Source organism: Copadichromis virginalis, linkage group LG19 (genome assembly GCF_057382275.1).
Source record: "Copadichromis virginalis isolate Kocher_CV1m ecotype Utaka linkage group LG19, C_Virginalis_male_GT1.1, whole genome shotgun sequence".
NCBI lineage: Eukaryota > Metazoa > Chordata > Actinopteri > Cichliformes > Cichlidae > Copadichromis > Copadichromis virginalis.
The window spans coordinates 13,273,093-13,290,832 of record NC_140636.1 but is presented as its reverse complement, the minus strand read 5'-3'; the positions used below and the strand labels follow the sequence as shown (position 1 = coordinate 13,290,832).

At 41.5% G+C, this 17,740-nt stretch overlaps 2 protein-coding genes across 4 annotated transcripts; one reads left to right on the top strand and one right to left on the bottom strand.

Moving 5' to 3' along the window:
• Window positions 1-4,193: 4,193 nt before the first annotated feature.
• On the bottom strand, window positions 4,194-10,517 carry LOC146685711 (interferon-inducible GTPase 5-like). Of its 3 annotated transcripts, none has more exons than XM_085441140.1 (3): window positions 10,447-10,517; window positions 5,553-6,118; window positions 4,194-5,412 (listed from the first exon to the last, which is right to left on the bottom strand). In XM_085441140.1, the coding sequence occupies exons 2-3, from the start codon at window positions 6,109-6,111 to the stop codon at window positions 4,775-4,777; spliced, it is 1,197 nt and encodes a 398-aa protein (XP_085297266.1). In that variant the 5' UTR covers window positions 6,112-6,118; window positions 10,447-10,517; the 3' UTR covers window positions 4,194-4,774. The 3 variants fall into 3 exon arrangements, with proteins under 3 accessions (XP_085297266.1, XP_085297267.1, XP_085297265.1); XM_085441141.1 differs by lacking the exon at window positions 10,447-10,517 and adding an exon at window positions 6,283-7,909 and having other exon boundaries at window positions 5,553-6,247; XM_085441139.1 differs by lacking the exon at window positions 10,447-10,517 and having other exon boundaries at window positions 5,553-7,909.
• A 4,401-nt stretch (window positions 10,518-14,918) lies between these two features.
• Window positions 14,919-16,821, top strand: LOC146685710 (uncharacterized). The gene is given in 3 exon segments (XM_085442429.1): window positions 14,919-15,025; window positions 15,871-16,125; window positions 16,440-16,821. Coding segments are annotated over 3 exon segments (744 nt in total).
• The last annotated feature ends 919 nt before the right edge of the window (window positions 16,822-17,740 follow it).

Sequence of the window (17,740 nt, the reverse complement as noted above, 5' to 3'; positions counted from 1 at the left end):
TGAAAATTAAAATACGAACATTTGTAACAAACAATTGACAAATTAGCCGATGCCAATGCAAAACTTTATCTGCCTGTTAAAAAAAGAAGATAATCTTCTCACAAACTGGTGTTTGATTTTGAAACAGGAAAAAAGTGGGGAAACAACTGAAAAGACTAACATTTGAATAAAACCTGAAAGCAAGTAAATACTTTCTATGCTGCCTTATGGTAAACTTTGGTAATATTGATAAAGAACAACACTGGCTGATGATAAAATACAGTCAGCTGGCATGGTGACACTGCCAGTATTAACCTGCAGGGCTGGACTGGGACAAAAAAATTGGGCATTTTTACTACAGACCGGCCCACCAGGTATTAAAGCCATAAAGCCTTTGAATGAAAACAAATGCTGTTGTGACAGTGATGTACAGTCTTGTTGGTATATGTATGATTTCTATACATTTTACGTCAGATAAAAACTTTGGTTGTAAGATTTAGATAATTATTTAATAAAAACTAGGTATTTTAAATGAGAATAAGAAAGAAAAGTATTTCTTTGTGCCCACCTTTCCCTGTTAATGCCCTACCTGGCCCCCTGGCAAAACTTTGCTAGACCCGCCCCTGCACAGTTACCAGCTGTCAGCTACATAAAAAAGGATCCTGGTGTTATTTATCTCTCAGAAACAGTTCATAACTTCAACTCATTCATGTCACCTAAAAGGTAAACCTGTTTCTCCATCACAGCTCTGATGATTCAGTAAGGACATCTCCTGGTTTCATCTTCATGTTTCCCTCTCACCACATATCTAAACAGACATCATGACCAGCAGCTTTACAGCTGTGGCTCCAGCAAACATCAGCTGATACTAGAAATTAATATTAAATACATTCTAACAACAGCTGATCAAGCTTAAACGTGCTGCTGTTGTTTAGCGCAATATCCGCTGGTTTCCTCTTTCTGGCGCAAAGTGGGCGATAAACAAACAAGAGAGAAAAGCCGATCAGCTGATCATTGATCAGTTTCATGATTGAAGTAGCAACAGGAGAGGGAGGGGAGAGAATGAGAGAAGAAGAGGCAGCTGTGCAGCATAAGGACAGAATAAATCCAGCTTTGTGTCTTTTTTCCATTCTAGCTAAAGTCCGGGACAAACTGCGTCTCTTCTCAGCTCAATATGAAACGCGTAATATTTTCTCTGAATGAGGGACCATTCCATTTTTTAAGGAGCCGTTGGCAACTCTACTAACCTTATGAATAAAATAAAGTTCACTATCAGTAACATCATAGCACCCACCCAGCTGTATAAAAACTCCGTCAAACTGGCTAGAACGCAGTATGAGTTATTGCAACTGACAGTAAAAAGTCAGCAACATGAAAATAAACTCCACCTAAACTTGGTTTATATCTGACCCAGATAGACTGCAGGTCATAACTTCTTACCTGAAGTTCAGTTCACCTGACACTCGGACTGGTGGCTGCTTCGGGGCTCTCCTCCTGCCTCCCCTTCCCTCATCCACCTGTTGCCTCTGTGGAAGCCCCGTCATAGCCACCACCAAACAACGGAGTTATTTCTACACATCGACCTGCATCTGGCCAATCCACCACCTCTCATTGTTCATGCCATTACAAAAAAAATAAAAAATAAGTCACTGGGGATATGCCCGGTATGCCCGATGGCCAGTCCAGCTATGTTAACCTGCAACCAAATCTGCAGCTCCATACAGCAATGTTACGACTTAGATTATATCTTATAACTCATAACTCTTATGTTAGCTGCCCTCAGTAGCATACTGTCTGAAATATTCCACAGCTGCAATAATTCTTTAAGTGTTATTTTTTTCCTTGGTATTCTAATTTCACCGAAGTTTACTAAACTCAACAAACTTGATATTACTTACCGGGACATTTATTCTGTCCTCATTTTCTTTCACCGAAAAATTGTTTCCTGCAGTGCCGTCTTTCGCGCTTGGCTCTCCTACCTTTGCTAACGTGATGCGCATAGCGCAGAAGCGATGCTGCATTCACTTACACTCGGATATCTGAGCGTCACCGTGAAAACATAATCGGACATTTGATATTTGATTGAATTTTATTGTTTTGCCTTTGGGGTGGCACCTGGGGTGGCCAGTCTGGTTTGGGGGGTGGCCTGTGCCCCCCCAGGCCACCCCGCTGGACACGCCATTGCATGTTGGTGATGAATTAGAAGCAAATTTAAAACAGTTGTTTCTGCTACATGAGTGTGAGTTTGGCCTGTGGACATCTTCACACATATGTTTTACTGTGGCATTCAAACTTTGATGATATTTACTTTAGTTACGTTTTAGTAAAATGTGGTGTTAGTGAAAATTATTTAACAGAAGGTAAAAGTTCCTGCTGTTCTTGTCTCGAGGAAGAGGAGGTGATACTCCTGAGAGAGAGGAGGCAACACTGAACATCTAAATCTTCAGGACAAAATAAATGAGTTTGCAGAAAGTGACTGTGGAGCAGAGATGGTGACTAACACCTGGGACTCAGACTCAAGTCACACTTAAGTCACAAAAACCAAAAACTTAGACTTGACTTGGACTCGAGCTCTGAGAACCATTTTTTTGTTCATAAATTGTGGCCGTGGTACTTCAGCATCTCGCTAGCCCTACAGAAGAGGAGCGAGTATAAAGGGAGGGACGTTTTTTAAGTGTCAGGTAATTTGAAATGCAGCATTTCTATCAGCTCGACAAACATCAGCAAACACACAAACTGTGTGCAGTTTGTCTCACAGTGTGTTGCAGCTAAAGGTCCAGCTGCTTATTTGACAGGGAGAAAGAAAGAGAGCTAACTTCACTCGGAGATGGAGAAAGATAAGAAAGAGAGCTTAGAGTTAAAGGGAAGGATGCCCACATGTAAGTCCTCATGTTTTTAAATCTGTACATGGGACGTTATGTTTTTTCATACTGTGAAACCTGCTGCTAATCAAACTGAGACTAACTGTTATTTAAGGGCTGCATGAAAGTCCGCTGCAGGTTAGTGCAGGATAAACATTTGAGTTTGCTGCACTGTGATTGGTTTAAAGTAAAGAACAGTGCGTGACTGCTGCACAGTGGCTGTGGGTTCATGGACACAGTTAGCTTACATCAAGTATAGCAGAGACTCATATGAACTTTATCTGATGATGGTTGTATAGTGTCTAATATAAAGAGAGCATAAACAGCGTACTGTCAGTGTAGAGGATGAAATCAGCCAGGACAACTCATGAAACATCTGCTCACATCTGGATGAATCTAGGTGTGTACATCCACAGAGAGCAGCAGGTCAGCTGATCACAGCCTGTACACTAAGAAAATCTACTGGAGCTTTTAATTATTGTGAGCTTGATTCTTTTCCCCACACTGAGACATTATAACCACTTTTAGTGTTCCCCCACCTCCTGAATCCACTTTAACCCCTGACTGCACACATTTCCTGTTTAGAGGCAAAGTCCCTTCCACAATGGAGGCAACAGGAAATAGAAACATATTTTTACTTTCCTTCTTTTTCTCTGCTCATGTTCAACTGAACTGATTCAAGATGAGTAGAATTATTAGACTGAAAATTTAGACTGAAATAAAGTTTGTATTCCTTTCAAATAATATTATTTTATTATTACATTAATGTAGCACATGGTTCAGCCAGCTTTGAACACAAACAGCTGGAGCCACAGCTGCTTTGCAAAAGTGACTCTGTTATGAAAGATGCCTTAACTATTTGGAGAAGTGCATGAAGAGTGAGAATTATTTTTCTGCTGTGAGAAATGAGCCAAAGTGATTACGAGAAAGTGAAATCATCTCATTTTTAAAGAGAACACGAAGGACCAGCAGATTCTTTTATAGTCGTCTTAAAAAGACTAAAACTAATAATTAAATATCAAAAATATCAAATACCAGAATAAACTCAGCAATATTCAGAGTAAAATTGCAGAGACAGATTACACGTCAGACTGGAACAGGACACAGTCTGAGGTCCAAATGTTTCAGATCTCAGTGAAAATCTGTCATATTTTCATGTAAACCAAAGAATTACAATTTAAAGACATTTAAAAACCAAACTTGTGACAGACTGTAGATTCATGCATGTTCACTAATTTGCTCAAAGACTGTTCAGAGGTAACACTGTGTCCATCTGACCAGAGTTGAATAACTCTCCTTGTTTCAATGTATTTAATTTAAAAGACTTCTTAAATAGTGACATTAAAGGTAAAATGTTTATCAAGAACAATTTATTGATGAAAAGTAAGAATAACATTGATATACATTTGCATTCATAACAGTAATATTTGTGTGGTAGTTCCTCACTGTGACCACTGGAGGGCAGTGAACTCATCACAATCTACAGTCAACAGGACAAAAACACCACAGAGCAGTTTCTGTTCAAACACTCTGCATTAAAAGTATTTATTAAGCTGTAAGCCGCGATATGATAATAAAAGAGTTTCATCACAAAGTAAATCAAACAGAGGAAATTCAGAGATGATGTTTCAGGAGCAACTATCACATCACCTGATCTGTAAAAAAGAGCTGACATCACCAAATCACACAAAGGATCAGCAAAAAGCTCTTCTTTTTGTTCACAGTGAGTTAATAGTGAGATAATAACATCACATTTGTTCCTGTATCGATGTGATGAGAAGAAATGAGACCTGCTGAGGCCTCTGATACATTTATCAGCTAATGGCTCAAATGTGCAGTTGCAACATGATTTGGTTTCAGTATATTTATATTTAATGATTTCAACTATTTTCATTTGTACTCTTTTAAGTTTCATTCATCTTTGATTTTTAAATTCACACTGATGTGTTCAAACCCAGAGTGATTTCAAACACCTTCTGAGCATCATCAGCGAGCTTATCAAGGATCAATTTCAGAATGTTGTAGATTGTGACCAAAGAGAGACCCATTGCTATTGGGATTCCAACACCGGGAATCCACCTTGTTGCTTCCTCTGCTGCAATTAATGTAGCTGCTCCTGCAGCTTGGGTCATCACCTTAAAAAGGAGCCCTGTAGTTATTTTTGCTGCAGCCAGTGGTGAAATGATGACAGCACACAGATCAGTGTAGGGCACACCTGTTCTGGCAGAAAGTCTCTTCAGAGACTGGATATCGAGACCAAATGCATGAACATAATGTGTGACAACACCAACCAACAAAGCAAGATCAACAGCAATAGAAAGAGCAGGAACTGGAACCCCTGCTACAGCTGCAGACATAATAGCACAGTATTTTATTTTGGACTGAAAAGCTTTTTTCTTCTTGTTGATGATCTCCAGGCTGATGGTGGGCATGGCGCGCAGCAGAGCATGTCTTTTATGTTTAGGAAGGTCTCTCTCTAAGGTCTGATGTAAGAGAGGGAAGTCGAACAGGTGGAGCTTAAAGCTGGACACCAGGAACACCTGTGGAGACTCGATGCCTAATCCTCTGAGTCCTGGCACAGAAAAAACACATGTTAAGATGATGTATAAAAAATGCAGAAGACCTTTATAAGAAATCATTTAAAACTTGGATCTGAATATGTTTAAAAAGTGAACTCAGATCTCACTGAGCTCTAAGTGATCAGAAACTCACTTTGAACGCAGTCGTCTCTGATCTTTGTAAGAGTCTCCTCCTCAATGAAGTGTCTCTTTCTTCTTTCGGCGCGTAAATTGTCATCAACCTTTGAGTGGACAAAGTAGAACTTCTTCTCCATCCTCTGAATCTCCTGAGCGAGTTTCACGTCATTTTCTCTGAAGCGAGTGTCTGAGATGATGATGAAGAAGTCAAACTTCTCAAATCCAACAAGCTCCAGGTACTTATCAGCTGGAAACTTGGTGCTGCCAATTCCAGGAAGATCCCATAATTTAACATTGGGATAGTTTGGATGGGGGTACGGTGTGACCTCTGAGGTGGTTTCTGTGACACCAGTAGGAGCAGCTCCCTCGTCATCATCAGACATCCCTCTGAAGGCGTTAACGAAGGTGGATTTACCAGAACCAGATTCCCCTGTGATGGCGATATTTAGTGGAATATTATCTTCTCTTTCTAAATATTCGTGAATCATTGCAGCTGCTGCAGCGATGTCATTGTTTTCCAGTGCTTCTCTAACTCCAGGAATTTCTTCTGGATGTGAATCATTCGGATCCCCCATAGTGATCCTTAAACAGAAGAAGAAAACCTGAGAAAACATGCGAGGCTGCATTTGGGTCCAATCCTGCCTGCAGCACACAGCAACACTTAACAAGCTGGACCAGGAAGAAGTCAGCTGTAGAGCTGCAGAGAGGAATCTTAGGAAAAAGCTGCCAATAAACATAACGAACACTGCAGCATTGTGTTTGTGTGGGTCCTTAGTGTCACAGTGGTGCTGAAACCCAGGTGCAGGATAACAGACCCGTGACCACTGCAGCCACTGAAAGTACTGGCAATGATGCTGGCAGAAATAGCCACCATGCACTGGGAGCAGGTGGTGGTGCATCAAGATCAGCTCCAATAGCTATGGGACCAGGCCAAGCACCAGATCTTTTATACAGGTAATAGGTTGAGTTGAGAATAGAATAGAATAGAATTCAACTTTATTTGTCATTGCACATGTCACAAATACAAGGCAGCGAAACTGTCAGGATCCTGGGTCTCCTGACCCAGTGAGTTTCTTGTGTCTCAGTGTTTTTGTATTATCATGTTCTAAGTTCTCTTTCTTGCTCCAGTTTATTTTATAGAGTCTTAGTTTGGGTTTTTTGTATTCTGTTTAGTTTTCTGAGTATTTAGTAGCTGCCATCTGTGCCTCCTTTATGTTGATCTCTGTGTTTCTTTGTTGCTCTATCTCCCCTGTAGCTGTATCTCCAAGTCAAGTCCGCGTCTCTGTTACATTTCCTGTTTTACTTTGAAAGTCTGTGTCCTATGTAAATGCATTGAGTTTTGCTTCCCTTATCTTGTCTTGTCAATTACTCCCAGCTGTGTTCTCCTTCTGTGTCTCATTCCCTCGTTATCCTTCTGTGTATTTAAGCCTTGTGTTTGTCTCTGTTAGTTGCTGGTTCGTCTGTGTAATCTCCTTCCATCACTTTGTGTTTTCTCACCGTGTCTCTGTTTTTAGGTTTGTTTTGTTAGTTTTTGCTTGGTTTTCATCCTTGTCTTTTTGTCATTTGTTTGTTTTCTCTCGCCTTATATAATAAAGCTCACTCGCACCTAAAGTTGCATCTTGGGTCCTATTCTCCAGCTCCACACGTCTGCCACGCCAAACGTAACAGAAATGCAGTTTGCATCCATCCAGACAGTGCTTTAGCAATAATATGGATATATTACAAAAATATCAGCTTGTTACCTGTAAAAAATATGACTAGGAGCCAGAAATCTTGCTGACTGATAGGGGATCAAATAGGGCTGGGCGATATATCGAGTTTTTTAAAAATATCGATATAGTTTCATACGAGATATAAGATGTGACAATATCGTTTATATCGATATAATCTATCTTACGTTATAATTATACTTGTGGAGCCGCAGGTTTGCCTCTCTTTCGTCCACTTTTGTCTCTACGCAACGTTACTCGGCCTCGCCTCTCCTTCACTGAACACAACTCCGCCTCCCCCATAACTTCACCTGCAGGCAATGACAAGATGAAAGCGGAAAATCTCCGTTAGCGAGTTACCGTGCGTGGGGCTGGACGGCGTCAACGTGTTAGCGAGCTAACCGCGCTAACCGCGCTAACGAGCTAACCGCGCTAACGACATGCAGCCCGGAGGGGCTGCACGGCCTAAAATCCTTTCATTTTCTCAAAAATCGTCAGTGCGCCTTATGTATGAATTCTGGTTGTGCTTACTGACCGCGAACCGATTTTATGTGGTACACAGCGCTCAGCAATCTGTCAAATGTTTTAATATGACTTTGCTAAGCTACGGAGCTGCACCGCTTGATGGATTGTCGGAGGATTACGGCTACCGGGGAGGAGCCTCGCGGAGTGATACTACTGTGCTTCAACGTAATATTACCGTACTGTGTGTGTATAAGGACCATAAATGGCACCTGTTCAGAGACGTGGTGCAGCTGTGAAATCTGTCTCTTTGTTATTATGCTCAGCGTCTATTAGTTTACATTTTGACTGCACAATTGTGAGCTTTTTGTTATGCACAAAAACAACATTGTTTTCTTTTATTTATGGACCATGATTATTTAATAAATGCTGATAATTTATTTTTGAGTAATTTCTTCATGTACATCTACGCTGTATGTAAATAAAAGTGCCCGTGTGACATCTGGGACACAGTGTGACTAAGAACTCTCTTTTTGTTCTTAACTTATGGCTTTAAAAAAAAAAAAAATCGAGATATATATCTTATATCGCCATCCAGCTAAAAAATATCAAGATATGAATTTTGGGTCATATCGCCCAGCCCTAGGATCAAATACTTATTTCATTCATGAAAATTCAAATTAATTTATAACTTTGTTTTAAATGCAATTTTCTGGATTCTTTGGTTATTGTTCTATTTTTCACTGTTCAAATAAACCTACCATTGAAATTGCAGACTGATCATTTCTTTGTTAGTGGGCAAACTTACAAAATCAGCTGGTTTTCAAATAAGTGTTTCCTTGACTCTATAAATAATGTAAGTTATTCTCTGTTGATCTAAATACACGGAGTGCAGAATTATTAGGCAAGTTGTATTTTTGAGGAATAATTTTATTATTGAACAACAACCATGTTCTCAATGAACCCAAAAAACTCATTAATATCAAAGCTGAATGTTTTTGGAAGTAGTTTTTAGTTTGTTTTTAGTTTTAGCTATTTTAGGGGGATATCTGTGTGTGCAGGTGACTATTACTGTGCAAAATTATTTGGCAACTTAACAAAAAACAAATATATACCCATTTCAATTATTTATTTTTACCAGTGACACCAATATAACATCTCCACATTCACAAATATACATTTCTGACATTCAAAAACAAAACAAAAACAAATCAGCGACCAATATAGCCACCTTTCTTTGCAAGGACACTCAAAAGCCTGCCATCCATGGATTCTGTCAGTGTTTTGATCTGTTCACCATCAACATTGCGTGCAGCAGCAACCACAGCCTCCCAGACACTGTTCAGAGAGGTGTACCGTTTTCCCTCCTTGTAAATCTCACATTTGATGATGGACCACAGGTTCTCAATGGGGTTCAGATCAGGTGAACAAGGTGGCCATGTCATTAGTTTTTCTTCTTTTATACTCTTTCTTGCCAGCCACGCTGTGGAGTACTTGGACGCGTGTGATGGAGCATTGTCCTGCATGAAAATCATGTTTTTCTTGAAGGATGCAGACTTCTTCCTGTACCACTGCTTGAAGAAGGTGTCTTCCAGAAACTGGCAGTAGGACTGGGAGTTGAGCTTGACTCCATCCTCAACCCGAAAAGGCCCCACAAGCTCATCTTTGATGATACCAGCCCAAACCAGTACTCCACCTCCACCTTGCTGGCGTCTGAGTCGGACTGGAGCTCTCTGCCCTTTACCAATCCAGCCACGGGCCCATCCATCTGGCCCATCAAGACTCACTCTCATTTCATCAGTCCATAAAACCTTAGAAAAACCAGTCTTGAGATGTTTCTTGGCCCAGTCTTGACGTTTCAGCTTGTGTGTCTTGTTCAGTGGTGGTCGTCTTTCAGCCTTTCTTACCTTGGCCATGTCTCTGAGTATTGCACACCTTGTGCTTTTGGGCACTCCAGTGATGTTGCAGCTCTGAAATATGGCCAAACTGGTGGCAAGTGGCATCTTGGCAGCTGCACGCTTGACTTTTCTCAGTTCATGGGCAGTTATTTTGCGCCTTGGTTTTTCCACACGCTTCTTGCGACCCTGTTGACTATTTTGAATGAAACGCTTGATTGTTCGGTGATCACGCTTCAGAAGCTTTGCAATTTTGAGACTGCTGCATCCCTCTGCAAGATATCTCACTATTTTTGACTTTTCTGAGCCTGTCAAGTCCTTCTTTTAACCCATTTTGCCAAAGGAAAGGACGTTGCCTAATAATTATGCACACCTGATATAGGGTGTTGATGTCATTAGACCACACCCCTTCTCATTACAGAGATGCACATCACCTAATATGCTTAATTGGTAGTAGGCTTTCGAGCCTATACAGCTTGGAGTAAGACAACATGCATGAAGAGGACGATGTGGACAAAATACTCATTTGCCTAATAATTCTGCACTCCCTGTATAATATGGCCGGATGCACTGAAACTGGCTCAATAATCAGCAGACTGTGTGATGATGAAGTAACACCCAAAGCTAAAAGAGGAAGTTTCCCTCAAAGAGTCAGATAAAGATTTTATTATGTCCATATAAGATCACATCAGACAGACGGGGCAGGAACCTGTATAATTATTAAAAAGTACCAAATCCATAAAAAAAACTAGATTTTCTGTGACTTATCTCGAAAAATAAAAATGATGACAATAGAAAGAAAGTGATTTTAGCCTAATTAAAGAGATAAATTAAAATAACTTACACCGGATTCCTGCTGAGGCTGAAAGTGAAGAGAGCAGCACACTGCAGTCAGTAACAATGGGAGAAGTTGCAGTTTGGCTTTGAGCTTTTGTGGTTAGTCACAGGAAATACCTCCACCCAAGATAAGAACGAATGAACCAATCAGCGAATCTTCATGGGGGCCTCAGTAAGATATGTGAAAACACGTGATTTACAAGAAGTCATGTTTCCACAGCAGAACTCAGTGGACTATGGAGTGGAGTGGAAAAATGTTTTTCTATTTTTTTGTGCTTGTCACACTTTAATGTTTCAGATCATCAAACAAATTTAAGTATTAGACAAAGATAAAGCAAGCAAACACAAAATTCTCTAAATGAAGGTGTTTGTTATGAAGAGGAAAAATCCAAACCTACATGGCCCTGTGTGAAAAAGTGTTTTATACCTGAAGTGCCTCAATGCTATGCTTTCTATTAATAAGTGTCATATAATTATATAGTGTAGTATTAAGTGGACACGGCCCTGATAATAAAGGCCTTAGACTGCGTTTCCTTTAGTTTTCATCTTTCAACATCTTAGACTGGAGTGGGACAGCCTGTAATAAAACTGTTGAGCACATACCGCCATTTCGAGATCCGCAGCAGAGTGTCATGCAGGACGCATCTCCCTTCTAGAGGTGATTTTGTAAGAGAATAAAAGTATAAAATGATCTATTGAGCAGTGTGTTGTGCTCCATCAGATGCCTAGGGGAGAAAAAGAACTCGGTGAAGTGTTGATGCATGCATCCTATTTTGACTTTATCCTGCAGGACAGCCTCCTGAAATTCCAGGAGTACTGATAATCTATCAACCCTCTCCCCATTAATTGTTTTTAATAGTGTTTTTACTTTGCTGACCTCACCATCATCAATACACCGCTTGATATTAATACATCCTTTGATACATCTTTTCTCTCCCACAGTCTTCTTACAGATGCTTTCAACATTTATCACTTTATTTTTCTGTTCTTCTGTCTTAACCGCTATCAACAAATTTCCATCCCTGAGAGTTTTAGCCAGCTGCACTTCTCCAAACTTTTTTTTCAACTCTCTAAATCAGCGGTCCCCAACCTTTTTTGTGTCACAGACCGGTTTAATGTCAGACAATATTGTCACTGATAAATACCACACAATAAAATTATACGACCAAGACGAAAACTGTGGTATTTTGTAAATATAATAACAAATCCCAATTCACTGTGTAATTGTCTTACTTTATTGTCTAGTGTCTCCTGAAATGCACCAACAACATTGAGAACAGAGTAACATCCTCCTCTCTGCCCCTTAATGCTCTCTGGTCGCTATGGTAACATGTAAATATTTCTTTCAAAATAAGACTACTACATACTATAAGACAACTACAACATGGGAAAAGACCCAGCAAGTCAAACAGGAGGTACTGGTCCTGTGTGTGGACTTCCGGTAAATTTCAGTGTTGAGGTTTCCGTTCTCTTCAATGTGCACAGCGCAGTCCAGGAAAGGCAAACAGTCGTCCTTTGTGTCTTCCCTGGTGAACTTGATGTTTTTATCCACAGCGTTAATGTGCGCAGTGAAGGATTCCACTTCTTGTGTCTTGATTTTGACCCAGGTGTCGTCTACATCAGCGGTCCCCAACCTCCGGGCCTTGGACCGGTACCTGTCCGTGAGTCGTATAGTACCGGGCCGCGAGAGTTGAGGCTCAGGTGTGAAATGTATAGTTTTCAGGATTTTTATCGGTTTTCAGCGTTATTTTGTTATCGTTTTTATCGTTAACTTGGTTTTCCTGGGTCTTTTCACGTGTTATGAATAAATAAATTTTCGGTACCAGTACTAGTTTTATTTTGTTGTATTTATCCGAGACACCTTAAAGGCCGGTCCATGAAAATATTGTCGGGCATAAACCGGTCCATGGCGCAAAAAAGGTTGGGGACCGCTGGTCTACATTAATGATGGGATTTCTGGCTCTTTTTAGAGAACCGGCTCTTTCAGCTCCGAACTGGCTCTTCAGGTTGTTTTGTTGCTTTAATTAACTTATTATTAACAATAATATAAAATTATGCATTGCACGTAAAACTCCAAAACACATAAAAACTTCAAAACAGGTACAAAACACAACAGAAGTGCTCCAGGATGCTGGGCACAGTGTTGAGCTTTTGTTACCTAGTGGCTACACAAGCCAGCAAGTACCAACGACCGGATCTGGTGTGTGGTAATAAAATGTAAATGAACATTTTTTTTTTTAATTATTTGAATATATATGAGTGCTTGTGTATAAATACACAAACAATACACACATGCTTTCAATTGTGTAATTTAAGTGATCTAGTAGCTCTGCTTTGGAAGTTCGCTAGAAATGTGTTTTGGAGTTTGTACGTGCTTTGAATCTAGGGGCCACCGCATATATTTATATATAAACATATAAATAAAACCACTTTTTTTTTACATTAGTAATTCCTTTGGTGCATAATTTTATATTGTTGTTAATAATAAATTAATTAAAGCAACAAAACAACCTGAAGAGCCGGTTCGGAGCCGAAAGAGCCGGCTCGCTAAAAAGAGCCGGAAATCCCATCACTAGTCGGCGCGTCCGTCGACACCAGAGGGTTAAAGTTGGAGTAGAGTTTATCCTCTAGGCTAACCCTTTTTGGATTTTGGGAAACGCTATTATACAGTGGCTTGCAAAAGTATTCGGCCCCCTTGAACTTTTCCACATTTTCTCACATTACAGCCACAAACATGAATAAATGTTATTGGAATTCCACGTGAAAGATCAACACAAAGTGGTGCACACGTGAGAAGTGGAACGAAAATCATACATGATTCCAAACATTTTTTACAAATAAATAACTGAAAAGTGGGGTGTGCGTAATTATTCAGCCCCCTGAGTCAATACTTTGTAGAACCACCTTTTGCTGCAATTCCAGCTGCCAGTCTTTTAGGGTTTGTCTCTACCAGCTTTGCACATCTACAGACTGAAATCCTTTCCCATTCTTCTTTGTAAAACAGCTCCAGCTCAGTCAGATTAGATGGACAGCGTTTGTGAACAGCAGTTTTCAGATCTTGCCACAGATTCTCGATTGGATTTACCGTAGATCTGGACTTTGACTGGGCCATTCTAACACATGGATATGTTTTGTTTTAAACCATCCCATTGTTGCCCTGGCTTTATGTTTAGGGTCGTTGTCCTGCTGGAAGGTGAACCTCCGCCCCAGTCTCAAGTCTTTTGCAGACTCCAAGAGGTTTTCTTCCAAGACTGTCCTGTATTTGGCTCCATCCATCTTCCCATCAACTCTGACCAGCTTCCCTGTCCCTGCTGAAGAGAAGCACCCCCAGAGCACGATGCTGCCACCACCATATCTGACAGTGGGGATGGTGTGTTCAGAGTGATGTGCAGTGTTAGTTTTCTGCCACACATAGCGTTTTGCATTTTGGTCTCATCTGACCAGAGCACCTTCTTCCACATGTTTGCTGTGTCCCCCACATGGCTTGTGGCAAACTGCAAACGGGACTTCTTATGGTTTTCTGTTAACAATGGCTTTCTTCTTGCCGCTCTTCCATAAAGGCCAACTTTGTGCAGTGCACGACTAATAGTTGTCCTATGGACAGATTCCCCCACCTGAGCAGCTCGTCCAGAGTCACCATGGGCCTCTTGGCTGCATTTCTGATCAGCGTTCTCCTTGTTCGGCCTGTGAGTTTAGGTGGACGGCCTTGTCTTGGTAGGTTTACAGTTGTGCAATACTCCTTCCATTTCTGAATGATGGCTTGAACAGTGCTCCGTGGGATGTTCAAGGCTTGGGAAATCTTTTTGGGCAACTGACTGCACTCAGACCAAAGGGGGCTGAATAATTATGCACTCCCCACTTTTCAGTTATTTATTTGTAAAAAATGTTTGCAATCATTGGAATCAATCATAATAAAATTGATTCATGTTTGTGGCTGTAATGTGACAAAATGTGGAAAAGTTCAAGGGGGGCGAATACTTCTGCAAGCCACTGTATGTCCACATGATTGTTATAGAACCTTTAGTGGTCAGTTACACAAAAGTGTTACACAACTACTGTTTAACTTCTGTCACAAATATGTCTCTGATGATTGCTTAACCTCCACGTTAAGCAATCAGTGTCAGTGTTAGGGCAGAGCTGTGCCCCTCTGCTCGTATAAAAACCTCCTGAACGACTGCAGATGGAACCACTCCTTACAGCTAACTGAAGGTCACAGACCTTCCACCTGAGCAGGTACGTGAAGCACTTGGTTCACAGTTCAGTCCCAGTTCAGTTTCCTGCATTTCACTGGTTTCTTTCTTCTGTTGCAGTTTTGGGAAAAACAAATCAGTGAAGGTGAGAACGTTTGAGATTTCCTACATGGATTTGGATTTAACTGCCTTAAATTCATCTCTGGTCAGCTGTTTATGGCGTGCACTGATTTATTGCATTAAAGCGGATCATAAATGTAAATAAAATGTGTTGTTTTAAATGGTGCAGATGAAGTTGCTGCCCTGCCTCATGCTGTATGTCCTGCTGGCAGCTGGAACCAGTCTGGCTGTGGACGTGAACTGGCTGACTAAAGTTGTGAAAGTCATCAAAACTAGGTGAGTAAATTTTCTAGATTTCTCCTCTGCCTTCACCAAATCCCTAAAGCACATGTAGACTGGTTGAGCAAACTCTCCCACAAGCTCAAGTGTCCTGGAGAGGGTAAAGAGTTGGTTCAGTGACCAGGACGAACACTGTGTTGTTCCTCCCCTCTCTGAGTTCGACTAACGGACGAACTCTCCTCTCTGGCACCTTGGTGTAGACCTTCCTGGGGAAGCTGAGGAGTGTGATCCCCAATAGTTGAAGGACACCCTCCGGTCTACCTTCTTGAAGATGGGAACCACCACCCTGGTCTGCCAATCCAGAGGCCCTGCCTCAGATATGCAGTAGAGATGTGTCAGCCAGGACAGCCCTATCACATCCACAGGTGGTGCTGCCACCAAGGAGATTCTTAACTGCCTTACTGACCTCGTCCTCAGTGATGGTCGAGCTGTCCCCCTCATCCCCGAACTCTGGGTCCTCTGAAGAAGACGCGTCATTGGGATTAAGGAGGTCCACAAAGTATTCCTTTCAGGAGACTGGTTCCAGAGCCTGAGATGTGTGTTGAGATGAGCCCAGCTATTTCTAGAGTCAGGCTCTTTCCTCACCAAAGAGCGACTTCTACATGATGAAGTGCTACATAATGTTCACTGACTCTTAAATACATAAATAGAATAAAGTGATTTTGCTACAGTTTAACTTAGATCAAAGTGGTAAATGTCCAACCCTAACGAGCTCGATAAACGTGTCTAAATTCAGACTGAAGTACTGAATTAACTGTAAATGTCACAGAGAACCGATTTATTAATATACCCACACTCTGTCTGAAATTATCTGAGATGTTTGTTTTCTTTCCCTTTGGCAGATACCATATACAAGACAAGCATTACACTCTGGCTGTAACCATCCCACAACAACAGGACCCAAACACACTTTATAAAGTCCTTGAAGGCGACAAGCCTGAGGATGTTAAAAAGAGTGTTTACGAGGATAAAGTGTACGAAGGGACGAGGATGATTTTCTCTGTGCCCATAAAACCTGATCATGCAGAACATTTAGTTCTGCAAAAGTTGAGCAGTCTATGAAAATATACAAAGAATAACTTCCTCCTCATCTACTCTTATCGGGCGACCGTGGCTCAGGGGGTTGGGAATCGCATCTGTAACCGGAAGGTCGCCGGTTCGATCCCCGGGCTCTCTGTCCTGGCCGCTGTGTCCTTGGGCAAGACACTTTACCCTACTTGCCTACTGGTGTTGGCCAGAGGGGCCGATGGCGCGATATGGCAGCCTCGCTTCTGTCAGTCTGCCCCAGGGCAGCTGTGGCTACAACTGTAGCTGCCTCCACCAGTATAAGAATGTGAGAGTGAATAAATAGTGGCACTGTAAAGCGCTTTGGGTGCCTAGAAAAGCGCTATATAAATCCAATCCATTATTATTATCTCTCCCCATGTCGCACATGCACAGACAGAAAGAGAGAATATAACATCCTAGAACTGATTGAAAGGGACGTTCGCTATTGGACAGATGGAGCCTTTGTGTTCACAAGAGTTTTTGATCAACCAAAGTCTGAGCGCAGTACAAGAGAGATCATCATACACTCACTCTATGAGGTTGGGTGTTCGATGGGTGGTCTCAAATACATCTTTCGCTGTGATGGACCGAGCAATTCTCAGAGTGTCACAGCTGCGATGAACGTTTCAGCGCTTCAGAGTTCTGCATTACTAACAGCCCTCAGCCTCCACAGGCAGGAAGCAGTGGGACAAACACCCAGGGAAACAGAGGCTGAGTCTGAGGTCCACACTGACTCTCTTCATTGACAGTCTGGTGTCACCTGGTCTCAGGTGAGTCCTGCGAACCTCAGCACTGACATCTGTCAGTCACCATTAAGGAAGCTTTGTGCAGGATCACAGATGACATCACACTATATCGATGAAGCGTGTGTTTTCAGACAGCTGCACCTCACTCACACCCCCAGACCCTCCACCTCATTTACTGTCTGAAGATGTCCAGAAGTCTCTGTGAAAGCAGACTGTAACTCAATGATGGCATTCATGAATCATGTGACTGCCTGACTGTAAGGTGTTTGTGACCCCTGTGTTCTTTCAATAAAGCTCAGCATCCAGCCTGCTGCACGTGTCTTTTATTCTGAAGGAGAGCTTCACATGTTCAGCTTCCTCTTTATGAAACCCAGTGACTCTGAGCTTTTATTCTCTAAATCACTGAACAGAATATGTGAGCGATGCTTTTAAAGGACCTCACTGGTTTATGGAGGGAACTTGATGTTTAATCTGATGTTTAATTTAATGAAGCAGTATAAATCCACACAATCTGAATCTCCCTGCTCGGCTGAGAGCTTCACAGCACAGCGGAGGAAGGATTATGTAAGTGATTACTCTGAGATCACAGCGTCACCGTGTTTACATCAAACTGTGAGTGTTGCTGTCCTCACATTCACTCAAGTTAACGAAGGAGTAATGAAATGCTGTGTAATGACAAATGCAGACATACTACAGCGTGTGTGCGCGCGCAGTCTGACTGCAGACATGTACGGCGGGTTTACGAACGTGTGTTTGAGATCATTTTATCTTATTGGATAAAACAAACACCAAGTTTAACTTTGATGAGAAGATGAGAAACAAACTTGAGTTACTGCAACACTCACACCTGTAACTACTGATACTCCTAATACTACTACAGGAAGCTAACAGTTTACTGCATTCAGACCTTTACAGGGTA

Coding starts and splice junctions, on each gene's coding strand:
- LOC146685711 (XM_085441139.1), bottom strand. CDS start 6,435: ATGCACCACCACCTGCTCCCAGTGCATGGTGGCTATTTCTGCCAGCAT. Junction 5,413..5,552: donor CAGAGACGACTGCGTTCAAA/GTGAGTTTCTGA, acceptor TTTCTGTGCCAG/GACTCAGAGGATTAGGCATC.